Source organism: Aptenodytes patagonicus, chromosome 2, assembly GCF_965638725.1.
Source record: "Aptenodytes patagonicus chromosome 2, bAptPat1.pri.cur, whole genome shotgun sequence".
In the NCBI taxonomy this organism is placed as follows: Eukaryota; Metazoa; Chordata; class Aves; order Sphenisciformes; family Spheniscidae; genus Aptenodytes; species Aptenodytes patagonicus.
Window position 1 is genome coordinate 35,361,406 of NC_134950.1, and position 15,146 is coordinate 35,376,551.

A 15,146-nucleotide genomic window follows, 5' to 3' on the forward strand; every position below is an offset into this window, starting at 1 on the left:
CCTATTACAGTTTCATGTGTTTGAGCTTTTTGTGTTCAAAAAGTAAAACCAGGAATAGGAACCAGCAGACATGACTAATCACATTTAATTCTGTGTGTACTCTTAAGCATGTTAAAAAAACCTTGCTGGAATATTCAGCTTTCCAAGGTGTTCTGAAACAGTACATTTACTTTGCTACTTTTTAAAAGCAGCGCATAAAGACTTTCTATTAGAACACGACTAAAAATCATCTATTCACTTCTATATTCTGACACGAATGGAAGAGAAGCAACAGTGTGAAAGCTGATCTTGATTTCTGCATTTTTGTCCATTGTCAAAGTATGAATTACACACATTCATTACAAATAGTATTCATAAATATTTATAGCTAATTACAAATTGACCAGAGCACAGGTCCTTACCTCAAACCCTAGCTGTAACTGATTGCTTTCATACAGCAGTTTTAGAGATGCTACAGAATTTCCTGGACTTTGAACAGGAATTAGCTGCAGTATCTCAAATATGTCTTACAGTGAACGTTTGCTTTTAAAAGATGACCACTGTGATTTGACATAAGTGAATTGAACTTACTGCCAGAGAGCACCCATTGATCATATGTGACTTGGCACTACTGTTAAAAATATGTTTAAATAAAATCTAGAAAAAGAGAGTTGGAAAATGTATTAAAGGAGTTCCTGACCATTTGGAGATCCAACAGGAAATTCAGGACAAATATTTTGTGATATGTATCAGGCAGCCAAAATTCTGGATTTAACGAGTGAAATAGACTCATTTTAAGAAACTGTTACCTTCTTTCATAATAATGTAAAAATTGTCCTTCTCTATATGGACAGAAGATAGTCTTCTTAATGAATCACGCTTTTCTAACTATGATAGTCACTCTAGTTATGCCAAATCTAAGGTTGAGGACTATATTTATAGATAACGGGATAAATTCATATCTAGCATTTCCATGAAATTATGTTAAGAAATAAATATTTTTTTTCTCAATTAAAAAAATCTGAAGTTAAAGAAGATTCCCAGGCAGATATCATGAAGATGACAGGCTACATGGAGTTACTTTTATAAATCTCACTGATTCTTTCAGTGTTCAGTTCGTATTTTGTATTTCAGCTCTTATTCTGCTACTACTGATGAATTTTTAATAATCTTTTTGATATGGGGGATGAAGAAGTTCTCTGACAGCAAAAGTAAAAGATGAACAGTGTCTGTCCTGTGTTGTTAATTATTTTATTTTGGGAAGGCTCCCTTAAACTTTGAGACAGTGAGCCTTTCTGCTACTTTCCACTTTCAGTTTCTTTACTTGGAGTTGCTTAGTTGTTGTTGGCATTACATCAATAAAAGTCATACCGTGGACTTATCCACTTGCTTTCTTGGCCACTCCACATTGCACAATCCTTTGCTAAAACTGCCAGAGAGAATAAGAGGGTAAGTCAACGTCACTGTGTTCTTTGATGTAGTGTCAGTAGCCTTTGAGCACAGGCAAAGGAGCTGAAGCACTTCCACCAACCTTTGAAGTGGAGCAGAAAAGTGGAAAACCTGAGGGAAAGCAGGCAGATTCACTCTGAAAAGAGCTGCTCTGTTCTTGGCACCCAAAGTGCTCTCCAGCCACTTAAGGAATTCCACAAACCAAAGTCCTCTGCTCTAAAGGGATGGGAATTGTTTTTAACCAAGTGTCCCTGAAGAGTTTTGGCAAAACGGGCAAGATACAAAACTTTTTCACGTGTCTGTTTAGTGTCAGAAAGGTCTAGGAAATTTAACAGGGCACTTCTATTCAGCACAGAAAAATTCACCAAAATGTGTAAGTCCACTACAAGGCCTTCCTTTATGTTTCCTAATGCTGTTTCAATTCTCCTAAGTATACTACAGACAAAAATATCTCAGCTGGGAGCTGACAGACACACACAGAAAGAGAAACTGCTACATCCAGACTTTTGCAGAACATAGGATCTAAAAGCATCACAAAATAGCCAAAAGTTTATTTCAATCCCTATTCAGTCACTATGATGACATGAACAATGTTTTGCTATTATCCATGCAAGAGCTCTATCCACTAGTGGGTTCATATGATTGAAAGTCCAATGATCTGTATTTAAATACAACAGGAATTTGCCTGAGGAAAAATTAAGAAAAATCTAAATGAGAAATATTTACAGTCACTCTTAATTTTCTTCTTCTGAAGTCTTCATGAAGTTACTGAAATGGAGAGGCAAACCTTCAAGCCTCCCAAAATGTAAGGCCCCAATGAAGTCACGAGTCAGTCATGGTTTTGAAAGGAATTATATGGTATCAGCACTTTCAACACATCACTATCAAGGTTTTCAAAGTAAAACCTTCAGAGGTATTATAGCAACACAAAGTAAGAATAAATATAAATGTTTCTCTTTTTTTCTCCCCTGTGAACAAAATATGGATCTGATACTGCTGCCAGATCACATCCATAATTGTCCCTAAGAACCATGCAGCTATACCAAATAAATTATTCTAATCTGAACTTTTTAAAAAGTACCTCTAGAAGATTGTATTTTCTTCACAAGGTTTGCAAAGTAAAACTTTATAGAAGCAAGGCACGGGCTTTGCAATGACATCCCTAGCATTTATCAGCAGGATCTGGCCAAAAGAAGACTAAAAATAATTAAAGTAAAGACTTCCTTGCCCTAAAGGACACTAACGTTCTCCAATTACAGTAATTACAAAATGCAGTGTGTGGCTAGGTGCCAGAAATACCAGGCTGAAACGCATTGCTATCTATCAAGCTGGGAACCTAAACACTTTTCAGTACAGCAAAGGCACATGCATGGAATAAGGATCTCGCATGAGCTATTTGACTTATTCATTTGTTTGGGAAAATATGTATGAAATCAAGGAATGAATACTAAAAGAATGATTTAAAATAGAACGCATTATAAATTCATTAATCAAAATTGCTTTTGTAAATTTTATTCTTGGTGGGTCCTTTTATTTTGCAGAGTACAACTGTTTGGAATATAAAGGAACTAACAACTTCCACTATCCAAATAATAATGACTATTTTTAAAGTGTTGACTGCAACAATCATGAAAAAAATCTCAGTTTTCATTAATATGTTCAGATTTATTAAGGTGCAACGTTGCCAATGAAATTATTGGGGGGAAAAAATGTTTTTGCAAATTCAGTCCATGATACACAAATAATGCTTACAAAAAAAGATCAAGAGGTTAGGATTTTGTAGGGTTATGGTGCCTAAAACAAGGTTTTAAAGTTCTATTAACACTTTACAATCTAGTAAGAATTTATTAATAATGCAATAAAACCCCTTCTAACTGAATAACATAGAATAAGGCCTTCCACATGAATCCAATCTGAACAACAAACCAATGTACTGATTTCCTGATTTGGTCACAGTCTCTTGTATGATACTTACTTACGGGTGGGATTGATGGCAGTGGAGTGCATAAGGTTCTCTAAAGTCAATCCGCCAAGTAACGATTTTAACGACAGAAAGAATGTATTGCCTTATGTATTCCAAAATTATTACATACATTAACAAGTATATGACAAAGCACAATGGTTCCCATTTTTGTCTTAAAGGCGAGGTGTTTGCCAAGGAAGGCTGGGCAGGCACAGAGAGCTCCAGCACAGTAGAGAAATAGGCAGGGACACCAGCAGAGCAGCAGAGCCACAACAGCACACTGCTCTGGTCAGACTGACTACTGCCAGCAGCAGTTGGCTTCGGTTTTCAGTACTAGCTCAGATATCTCTTCCATACAGATGTAACCCAAGTGCGTACATGGTGTGAAGGCCACACTGATGTCAATGGCCCAGGGCAGAAAATGTTGAAAGCATGATATTTCATACAACGCTCTGAGAAGCGTTGTTTGGGTGTTTTGGAAGGGCAGCAGGGAAACATCATCCCTCTTTGCTATTCTTCCAGTGCTGTTAAATTCTTGTGCACACCAAAAAGAAAATGTTCCTTACTCCTTTCTTTACTAGGAACAATTGTGCACAGCATATGGCAGGATAAACATATATACAGCGTGCATCTGTCATACATTTTCATAACAAACTGTTCATCATAACCTCAAAAACTCTCTCAGCATTGAAGGAAGAGGTCTAGGAAAGAATGGTCGAACATGCAGTCATAAGGTCATATAAGGCCACTGCAAAGGAGTTAACTGAATTTGTTGGACTGCTGTTGCCTACAGAGGAACTTACACAGGTTCTCACTCCAGAATCCTTCTATACAGAGAAAGAGACAGAAGGCGAGTTGGAGGATCCATATCAGACTTAAGGAACATTAGATGAAACTGAAAATATTAACAGTATCAAATTGCCAGGACCAGACAATATCCTTCAAAAATCTGGAAGAACTTGATTATGAAACTTCTGAACTACTGTGTGGTACACAACCTCTCTTAATACAGCCTCATTACCACAGTAACAAAAAACAGCACATGGGTGTTACTATTTTAAAAAGCTTCCAGTAGATCCTGAGAAACTGCAGACTAAAAACTGACTTCCATTGGGATGATTTCACAGGACAAGTTAAAAAGCATTATTTAATATACGGATAATATTAATTCCTCCCAAATATATTAGACTTTGAAAGTATCAACAACATGTGGAAAAGGGTTAAGTGCAGTTAAGCTTTCTACAATGTTCCTAAGTTATTTAAAAATTAATAAATGAATAAAATTAAGCTATCATGAGATAAAGAAAAAAGTGATAAAAAACAGAAAACAAATTTAAGAATACAAAATAATTTTTCAAATTCCCTGCAAGATGTGTCCATGGTCCTCTGCTGTATGCCTTCTTCACAACAGCCCAAGAAAAGGGAATGCAAGATGGTGTTAACTACTTAAGGTAGTTAAAAACAAGATAGGAAAATAAAAGAGAGAGATAGGAGACTCACTAATACTAAGTCATTGGAAGACAAAATGATAGATAGCATTCAATGTGAACACATGCAAAATAATGAGGACATTGCTGGAGATTACAGCCAACTATAGGTACACTGTAGTGTAGTAAATGACCTCTTAGTACATTGGAAAGATCTTGGAGCCATTGTGAATAGCTCTATGAAAATGTTGGCTTTAGTTCAGCCACAGTCAAAAAGTAAAAGAATGTTAGAAATCATTAGGAAGCGAAAAAAAGAAAAAAAAATACAACTATATCAATTCGCAGTATGCCATAACTATCAACAGTTTGGTTTGTTCCCTTTGAATTAAAAGGAAAACAGTAGAACCATAGCAGATGGAGAAGGAAAACAAAATGGAATAGCTTTTCAGACAGAACAGTTTTTAAGTAAGAGGAGTAGGACTCTTCAGCTGAAAAAGATGTAACCACTGAGGAAATTGTTATTTCTCACAATAAAGAAAAACAAGGCATCAAATAAAAGAACAGGTTTAAAGCAAAAAAAGTATTTTTTCCACACAGTGCATAATTAAGTTTATAGAGCTCTGCAACCTGATGCCATGGATTCAAAGAATACACATGGACTCAAAAGTGTTCAGATTCATAAAAGAAAATTCCATCTAAGACTACTGGACACAAAAAGTACAACAGCGGATTTAGGAAGTCCCTAAGCTGCTGTTTGCTGGAAGTTGGCGGGTTTCTCTGTTCACATGCTCTGTTCTTATCCTCTTACCCTAGGAATCCATTACTGCTCACCACCAGAGCCACAGTACTTGGGAAGATGAACTTTTCATCCGGTAAGTTCAGCCAGACAACCACGAGAACGTTCTGTTCATTAGACATATCTGCCGTGAATCTTACTGCAGCTAGTAACTTTAGGTCTCTGAACTGTGATAGCCCAGTACCCTTTTTCTTTTTCAAGGCATAAGGGGAAAGTGTACAGCTGTACAGAAAATCAGTAATTCAACCTTTTTGTTTTCCTTTTCTTTTTTAATAGAACCAAGATCTTATCTGCTGGAGACCATCCTCAAAAGCTTTTCTCCTCTGCACAACTTAAACCAAAATGTGGCATTAGCCCTGCGGTTCTCTCTCTCTCTTCTTCATCCCTCCCATTCCTTAGCTATGCATTCTCACCCTCTTTTATCAGCACTGGTACTCATCTGATTCAGCCATGTAGGGAGGTAGTTTCATGACTCAGACTGGAAAAAAACTTAAAAAATTAAATTTAAAAAAAAACCCCAAACTGATTCTTTAAGTACTTGGATCAGTCTCATCATCAACTCAGATACGTGCCAGTGGCAGGAGCAGGACAGAGGCATTTCAGCTAGAGCCGCCTGTTAGGTTAGCTTAGTTGTTACACACTAACAGTGCAATGAGAACATACCTGCAGCCCCGACATACCTTCTCCCAGCTCCAAGCACACTTGGAGATCTTAAACTTCTCAACTATACGACAGACTTCTAGAGAGACAGGTGTACCAGTGAGGCACCTGGACCTTGATCACCTCCATTTGGGTTCAGTAAGACACAAAACTTTACTTCCACAAGCAGAGCTAGCTCTATTTACAAGGAAAGGTTTTACTAGTACAAGGTGCAGCTTACAGTGACATGACTGTGCCCATAGCAGGAGATTTTTTTGCCAGCATGTCTATACTAATAAGGCACCCCAAAAATAGACAAAAGTATTTCATCTGTACTTAATCTAGCTCACTAAACATCAGGCAAACATTTAGAGAGATTGTTTCCCTATGCTGGAGCACTGGAACTCATCTTTGGTAAGACTCGATGTATCACACTGCAAGGATTTTTTTTAGTGGTATGGGTCTATCTGCTGAAACTTTTTTTTTTAATTAAACATCCCCCTTTATCCCCATCCTTTATTTTACAAAAAATAGCCAAGTACATTTTTAATTCTATCAATACTTGGGTGTTGGAACTTTGTCATTCACAAAATTGATCCAGAGGTCACAGATGCTTGGAAAACCCCATCTAAGAGTGCTTATTTCTTTATCTGGAAAAGTGGAACTTGTCTGTCCTATTACTAATATGCATCTAGAAAAATAAAGTGACTATTAAGTGTCAAAACAGGCATTTGTTTTAATTATGGACAAAAACCTAGCAGTAACAGTTATACAGCTATATCTGTCAGAAGTTATGAAATTATAGAATGGACTTTGTCTCTAATTTATTTCTTGCATATATGCACCATGCTAATGACCAGATATTAGTTTTTTCCAAAGCAATCTCTTTGCACAAAACAAATTGTGCTTTCTTAATGAGCTATCACTTATTGCTCCTTTTTTGCTGTTCAATCTGTGGCTCCACAGCACGTTTACAATTTTGTACTCAAATTTCACTCTTATTAAACAATAAAACAGCCCTGATTCCTTTATGACACCTTGTAAAGAAAAGAAGGTGGACAATCACACAATCACAAACTGTATCATAAAAATATACGTGCAAACAATCAGAAATCCTGTCATATCCTCCTTCGGAGGGCTCCCGCTGTCTCCTAAACCATTCTCTCTCAGTTCCCAATACTGACTCCTACCTGCTTCCTCCAGGTGCAATCTCCCTTCCCACTCACTCCTGGGCTTAGTCTTTTTAAATAGCCTCTTAGCAAATTTCTGTGCTCTTAACCTGCCTCCATAAACTCCTGCTCCCAATTTTTCTCTGCCCAGAGAGTCAGTTCTTCCCCTAACCACATATATTCATCAAATGCTCTTTCCCTCCATACCACTGATTTGTCAACACCTTCTTGACCAGACTCTCAGCTTCCCTCCATCCCTTCTCATGGGTCCCTGTCCCTGAACATGTATCCATCCCTTTGACCAGGCCCTTTACACAGACCCTTTGCATTCGCAAATCCTGAATTCTTGCCCATCCCAATCCCTGATTCCCTTGGATATTATGCCAAAACTGAATCCCACTCTCTTGAAAGCTGCTGTCCTGTTCTGAATAACGGGACGTTAAGAATATCTCCTCAACATTAAAATTGGATAATTTCTTTTCCATGCTACTCGTACTCTGGGTCCGGGGTCATTGGGGAGCACAGAAAAAAAAAACAACAACAACAAAACTAAAAAAACTTGTTCCAGATGTAGGCTTAACACAAAGTCTAGGTCAAAGTGTGTGCAGTGCAGGAGGAATCTTTGAAGAATACAGCTGTCAAAAATCTAACTCCAATGAGTACATCCAAATTCTTCTTTCCAAGATACATAACACAGGCAAATGTAGAATGGCATCAGGAATGGAAAAAGGTGCATAACTAAAAACCAAAGCTACCCTTTTGTAGAATCTCGGGAAAAAGTTTTACGGTATTTTAACATGGGAAAACAATACAGTCTTCCCTATTCTCATTTTACAAAAAGGCTGGACAGCTTTTTCTTAAGTTTTCCAGAAATAAATCAACCTGAGTTACTGGGAACAAAAAGGTAACCTATATTATAACAAGGTCTGAAAAATTCACAGCAGAAAACAAAGTTTAAGGATATGTGCAGACAGTTATAACTGAAAGGGTTAAAGGGGTTTCAGATATTATAATCCCTTTGTCTGGAGGCGGAATGTGGTAACTAATTCTCTGATGGCTCTTAGTCTAATATAGTAACACTCATATAGGTGAACTTAAGTTAAACTACCTTTATTGATGGTTTGAGGTAGTTTGAAGCATGGTTTCTCCAGGACACATATATGCTCAATGGAAAGGGTCAGGAAACCTGTGTAATATTTGGTATAAACAACCCAACCTATAGTAATGCTATTTCTCTGGTGCCTGAACAGATAAACAAATAATACACAGTGTGGACACAGGAAAAAGATTTGAGCTTTTCTGCAGAAATAAGAATACAGAAGAAAATTTGCCCATTCTTGTCAAACCTCTGGACTTCTTAAAAGCTCTAGTGACTTGATTTGACCTAATTAGCAAGGAGAGATATAGTTAGCTTTGAACTATGGCATAAAATCAAAGTTCAAAAACATGCGAGATTTAAGTCTACTAATAACAAACCAAACATAGAGGCTTCTTAAGGGAAAAACACAAAGAGAAATTATGTATTACATTATTAATCTGTTAAACATAGGAACATACAGGACTCCAGTCTAGTAGCACATGCCAACTTAAATAGACAACTTTCTTGTTATAGGAGCTTCATTTTGCTCAGAAATTCCATCCAACCTAGAAGCATGGGAGAGAATCCATGTTATTTTGAAACTTCATAGTTCAGTACTCTTCTTAAATGGTAACTTCTTAGGCCACAATCAACTATTTTGAGTAATGCAATTTTGGAAATTGGCCCCTTACACTGAGGAATTGCCACTTAAATTCAGGAGAGCTGTGAGAGATTAAACCCATTAATATCAGTAGAACATGACACTTGATCCACAAACAGGCATTTTTATCTCACAGTTCACCCCTGTACAAAAAAAACGACACACAAGTAACAAGTGCTTTAAATGAGAAAACAAGCAAGCTAAGACTGAAAGTATGCTGTTTTATAAAGTGACAGTAACTATTCTAAGAACATTTCTTTCTGCATGTCGCTATCAGTTTTTCCTTACCATATATTCCATATTGGAAGCTGGTGGATACACCTGACCCCGTAATTTATTATGAAGATCCAAGATACTTTGCATATCACTGTCTGTGATAGCCCTTTTCCCTCTCTGCTTGGCGATCCACCACTCACCATCTTCATCCATGTACTTTTCCAAAAGTTCCTCTAAGAGCGTGGCATTGGGAAGAACCATTGCAGAAATTGCTTGAGCTATGAATAGCAAGGTAGTTACTCTGAGCCATTCCTGTACTACATACTTCATGATGAATGATCTCAAAATGCACCGGAGTTAGCTCCAAGACAAAGTCTCTCTTCCAGGTCTGTTGGCTGTAAATGCATAAGAGAGAGTAATGTAATTTGGAGGCTGAAGTACTGGCCTGTATGAACTTACTAAGCAACAAAAGTCAAACTGTAGTTTGTACAGAGTTTGCCACTGCTGTTTTAGGGGGAGAAACCAGGATGCTACTTTTTTTTACTCTAATAAGTATACACTGTTGCTTTGGGAAGATAGCTTATCTTCAACCTTACGAACTTCGGTTTGTTCAAGTGGTTTTATATAGTACACTGGCACGCACATTTCACTGCCTGCATGCAAGAAAGCATGCTTTTCAGGTCTGCTTAAAAGGAGACAGGCATCAGTGAAGATTAGACTGTAGATAAGGTCTTCCAGTATTGGAATTTAAGAACAAAAAAAGTTAAAAGGCTTGCATTCGTTGCCAAAATGCTAACTGAAAAACACAATAAAGTTGATATGAAATATCCCCTCAGTGCATTTCAAAATATGACTTTGATTAAAGCTTCTGGTTTAGGATTTCCAAAAACCTAATAAAACTAAAGGTATTCAACTCGGCCAAGAAAATGGGGGGAGATGGGGTTATATTCTATTCACCAAACAAAGGAAAGCACAGATAACTCTCAGAAAAAGTAGTACCACTTCCAGGAATACAACATTCCTACACCGCCTATTACATGACTGAGTGCTTTAGGTAGGAAAGCCATGGTCGCTCCCTCACCCTGGGTGAAAAAGCGTGAATCCCGCCACACCGACCGCGCTGGACCCAGCCTCTGGGAGGGAAACAAAAAGAGGCGAAGGGGGCAGAACCGGGCTCTCCCCAGCGCGCCGCCGCCGCCCGCAGCCGGCGGCCCGGCCCCGGCCCCTCTCTCCGTGGGGCAGCCAGCCCCGAGGAGCCGCTCCCCGACCGGAGCGCCCCGCGGTCCCCGGGGCCTGGATGCCGCCGGGCCCCGTCCTCCCCCCGCCGCCGGGCGGATGCTGCGGGGAGCCGCCGGGCGCCCCCCACCGACGCCCTTACCCCTCCGGCGGCGGCTGCCTCCTCTCTCCCCAGCCAGCTTCGCTCCACCGCCCACCTCCTCGCCAGGCCCGCGTCGGGGTCGGGGCCGGGGCCGGGGGGCGCAGGCACGGCCTCGCCCCGCTCGCTGCGGCGGGCAGCAGCGGTGGGAGCGGCGCGGCGGGTGCGGACGTGTCCAGCAGCGGAGCCGCGGCGAGGGGCTGCCGCTGAGCGCGCCGCCGCCGCCGCCGCCGCCGCCTCCCCCGCCGGCCTCCGGGTCGCCGCCGCCCCGAGGAGCTCCGCGCTTCTCCTCCTGGCTGCCGCCCCGCCGGGCATTTATCGCGGGCGGCGGTGACGCGCGGCGGACACCCCTCCCCGGCACCCCGCGGGGCGGGACGCGCCGCGCTCCGGGCACCGCGCCCGCCCCCGGCCCCGGCCCCGGCCCCGGCCCCGGCCCCGGCACCCGCGCCCGCACCGCCCGTCCTCGCCCGGGCGGGCGCGGGAACGGCCGGGGTCGGCGGAGCCCGCACCAGCTCCCCGGGCGGTGCCTCGAGTCCTGCGGGCGGCGAGGGTTGGCTGGGAGCTCTGCCTCCTGCCAGAAGCTGGCCTCGGTCCTGCAAAAGCTGCCGCCCAGAAAATGTCGAGGGGGGCCCCGTCCCCTGCCGCCTCCACCCGTTGGTAGCTGGCGAGAGGATGCTAAGCCAGCCTGCTCCTGCTGAAACACAGGAAAGCGAAAAGGATGGGTGTTCACACATGAGCTCCGCAAAAGTCCAGAACGCGTGAATATGGCTGGAGGTATTGGACGGGAATTTTATTGTGGATTCAGACCAGCCACATGAGACTTCTCGTTATGAAGTAGAATTCAAAAGCTTGTAACTACTCATTTCTGTTTCCGGCAAGACTAGGCATCAAATACATACTTCTTCGTTGTATTTGTATCAAAATCTTCTGGCCTGAATTTTTTATGCAAGCTGATCGGGACAATGTTTCATTTATTTAGTATAATTTGGTACATTGAGCTAACGGCAGGATTGACCAGCTTCCAGTCTTCACAGGACTGCTGTACCAGCTTGCAAAGGTTTTCTGTATTTTCATTTTCAGAAACTGAGAGGCTGAGGTTAAAATTCATCAGAATCCAGCTGGCTTCAGACCAGCTATATAAATGCTTCCAAACTTCATGGGCCCAAGAGAAACAATGCCGTGCAAGTAACACACTGCTTCTTATTGTACTCTCTCAGTTTTAGTTACAGTTTCCCTAAAGACTTTGAAACTAACCTGTCCTGCAGGATGCTATAGGTACTCTGTTACTTACACACAGTGATATGCAAAAATTGTTAAAACTCTATATTGGTTGATCTTTATGAGTTTTTCTTCGCAATGCTGGGAAGTGGACTTCTGCACTCAAGTATCAGGCACTAGACTTTTTTCCTAGCAAAACTGTGTGAGGTAAAATGCCACTGTGCAGCTGGATACACAGACTAGATGTGAGTTTTTTCAGGGTTTATGCACCAGGATGCCTTAACATCTGACATTTTTGATACGGAATAATGAGCCTCACCTATAGTCTGGTCATTCAAAAGACTTTGAAGAGAGGGGAAGGAAAAAAAAATTAGAACTTGATAGTCTACATGTCAAATCTGGATTTTTGTAATACTCACATCCCATTTGTCTTGCTAGATGGACTTCCATCCTCTTTAGACCTCTGGAGGCCAAGACATAGACTATATCATCAAGGCACAGCTTCGCCATCATCACCTAATAAAGAATATGTGTCATACCAAGCCATTTATTCTGTGTACAGGCACAAGTGCAATTTAATTGTAAAGCAGCAGAAACGGTTTACTGTTATAGCCATTAATGGTTGCACACAAGAAACTGAAAAATTCTAAAGGCGTGAAGATATTTATGAGGTTCCCATCAATCATTGGAAAGTACAGTAGCTGCCCCTTTCCGTCAGCATTGGACATCTGCTGGGCTTCAAATAGAATATAGATCAAACATCACCTTCCATCTTTCATTTTGAGTATTCATCGTACTTTTTAGAAAGCACTTGATCATATTCGGTCTTTGTCAGACTGAAGACCTTATTATATCGTAATGCAGGTTTTAGATTCAATAAAATAAATACTAATACAAAAAGAGATAGGCCTCATTGAAATTGATTTTTTTTATCAATTAATTTATCAGCAAGTGAATAAACCCTTTACACTCTGTGCCTGTGCCCTTTGTATTGGTTTATGGCTGTATGATTTGTGACCACGTAAAAGCGTTGTGACTTTGATAAATGATATTTTGACCTATCCACTAATTTTGTGTATATAATTAAATGTAATTGCCTGGATCTGTTGTCCTAATCAGCTTGGGGGAGACCCTTTTCTCCTTTTTTGTTATTCTGGATTGGTTTAAACCTCTGACACTGAGGATATAACTGCCATCCATAATTTAAAATTGTTATAATAAACTGTTAAGCACCATTACATCTCCTGAAACTAAAACTAACTATCCTGCCTTCCCAAAGGCACGTGCAGACAGGGCATATGCAGACAGACACATTCAGTAACTTTTCTGAATAGCTGTAGCACCACCACCACCACCAATTGCAACAAAAAAATGCACTTGAAAGAAATCAGTAAGGGGTCACCAGGTACGTGCTGGACAAGCACTGAGAATATGGCATTGCGAAAATCCTAGAAAGGAAGATTTTTAGCCTAAACTTTGGCTGAAAAATTATTTAAAGTTTGAGGGAAAGAGTATCTTCTGCTGTTTGAGTCTTCCTGGGTTCGAGGAGACAGAATTCCAGCAGTCATTGTAAATAAACAAGGGCCTGAATGAAAGATATTTTACTTCATCATCAATTTGTTTTCCTAATAGAAATAATACACAGGGCCCCCAAGTGTGGATAATTGGGTTAAGAAAGAGTGACACCACCAAGTAAGAAAGACAGAGAGAAAGACTCTAATACATATAAACACATATTTAGCAAATCTGCTAAATGATAAGAGCTGGGCTTTTAATTGAAAACAGAAGGAAGAAGAAGAGTCCAGGCCATCTTTCTGTTGATTTTAAACATCCTTAGTTAATATACCTTCTGGTTTGCTACTTGACATTACAGTATCACAGCACTGCATTGACCAAAAAGAACTATTAAAAAGTCTGATCCATTACAGGACTTTGGTGCCACATTTTTTTTTCCAAAAATTAGACGCACAAAACCAATGTTTAGTTGTTGCCTGGTCATGCAGGCAACTAATAGTCATGGGAACAGTTTTTGCCAGAAAAACCTGCTGTACACCTAAAGTTCAACCCCTGGAGGTGTACGTTACTGCGTATATGACAAACCTGCTGACAGCCACGTAAGCTTCAGTGACTCTCCCAAATCAGGCACTCCCCTGCCTACCTGTCCTAACAATGTGGCAAATTGCTCCAGACTCCCACAAAAATGGCCAAGCAGGAGACTTTTCAGGAAACACGTCTGTAAGGTGGGAGACCAATTTTCAAATTTAATCTCTTCCTGATGTGGAGCAAGGTCTTGAATGCTCCTTTGCTGGAACCTGATTTGCCCACCATGTTGCTGAGCAGTCTGATTTGATTTTGCTTTTGGTGGCTTTTGTTTAATCTGTTCCTTTCTACAATTAAATATACATAGCGCTAGAAAAAAATAAATTCATTTGTAAGTTTGTGGCTAAAATGTAGGAACTGTGCTCAGAGCCTTGCTTTAAGCTTTTACCCAAACTGCCTCTGCAGTTTTTTAATTTTCTGCCTGGTCAGGTTTAAAAAACTGTCACAAAAGGCTTCTGGCAAGGACAACAAATGAAGTAAAGAGATGATGGGTGTTGGTATTTGTGCTATTCTGGGTGCGGTGGGAAACCTTTATCCAAAACAAAATTATTCCAATGTTGCAAAATCTTTTGATAGATGGATTCCTTCAGCTGAAAATGTCTTGGCCACGTCCATTGTTGAGGACCTCATGAACTGGTTTATTCTCAAAGAGCGCAGCTATATTGGTAATTTGGAGACAGAACTCAACCAAAACAAAGCAATGGGACATAGCCTTCCTATGGCCAGATTTACCAGGGTAAAAAGATGCATAAAGATCCCATATCATCCATCGGAAGTCATTCAAGTGCCCGGACACTTTGCACGTACCAGGTAGCATTTCTAGCATTTCCTTTTATCAACAGGCATCACTATGCATTCTCTAGCACAGTTTGTGCAACATGCTGTTCATTCAAGAGTTGGCCATCTTTAGACACTGTAGCATCACAGAGAAAATTTTATATCCGTTGCTTTTGGTATTTCACCAGCAGAGTTCACAAAAATCATCGTTTCCCATTGTCTCTCCGGGAAGCTTGAAAAATATTTGAAAGAACAGGACTTAACAAAGATACTCGTAACAGTCCACAGTTCCTGGCCTT

General features: G+C 40.5%; 1 protein-coding gene across 5 annotated transcripts in view; it reads right to left on the bottom strand.

Annotated features, from left to right (window-relative positions):
• The window catches only part of CRISPLD1 (cysteine rich secretory protein LCCL domain containing 1), a 44,140-nt gene extending 33,329 nt beyond the window's left edge, over positions 1–10,811 (bottom strand). For 4 of the 5 annotated variants that reach the window (XM_076329526.1, XM_076329527.1, XM_076329528.1 and 1 more), the window contains exons 1-2: positions 10,756–10,811; positions 9,450–9,772 (exon numbers count right to left, since the gene is read on the bottom strand). In XM_076329526.1, the coding sequence (XP_076185641.1) occupies positions 9,450–9,707 (258 nt within the window). In that variant the 5' untranslated portion in view covers positions 9,708–9,772; positions 10,756–10,811. Of the gene's footprint in view, positions 1–9,449; positions 9,773–10,755 lie in introns of those variants that run through there. The other variant, XM_076329531.1, reaches the window with a different exon arrangement.
• Between the last annotated feature and the right edge of the window lie 4,335 nt (positions 10,812–15,146).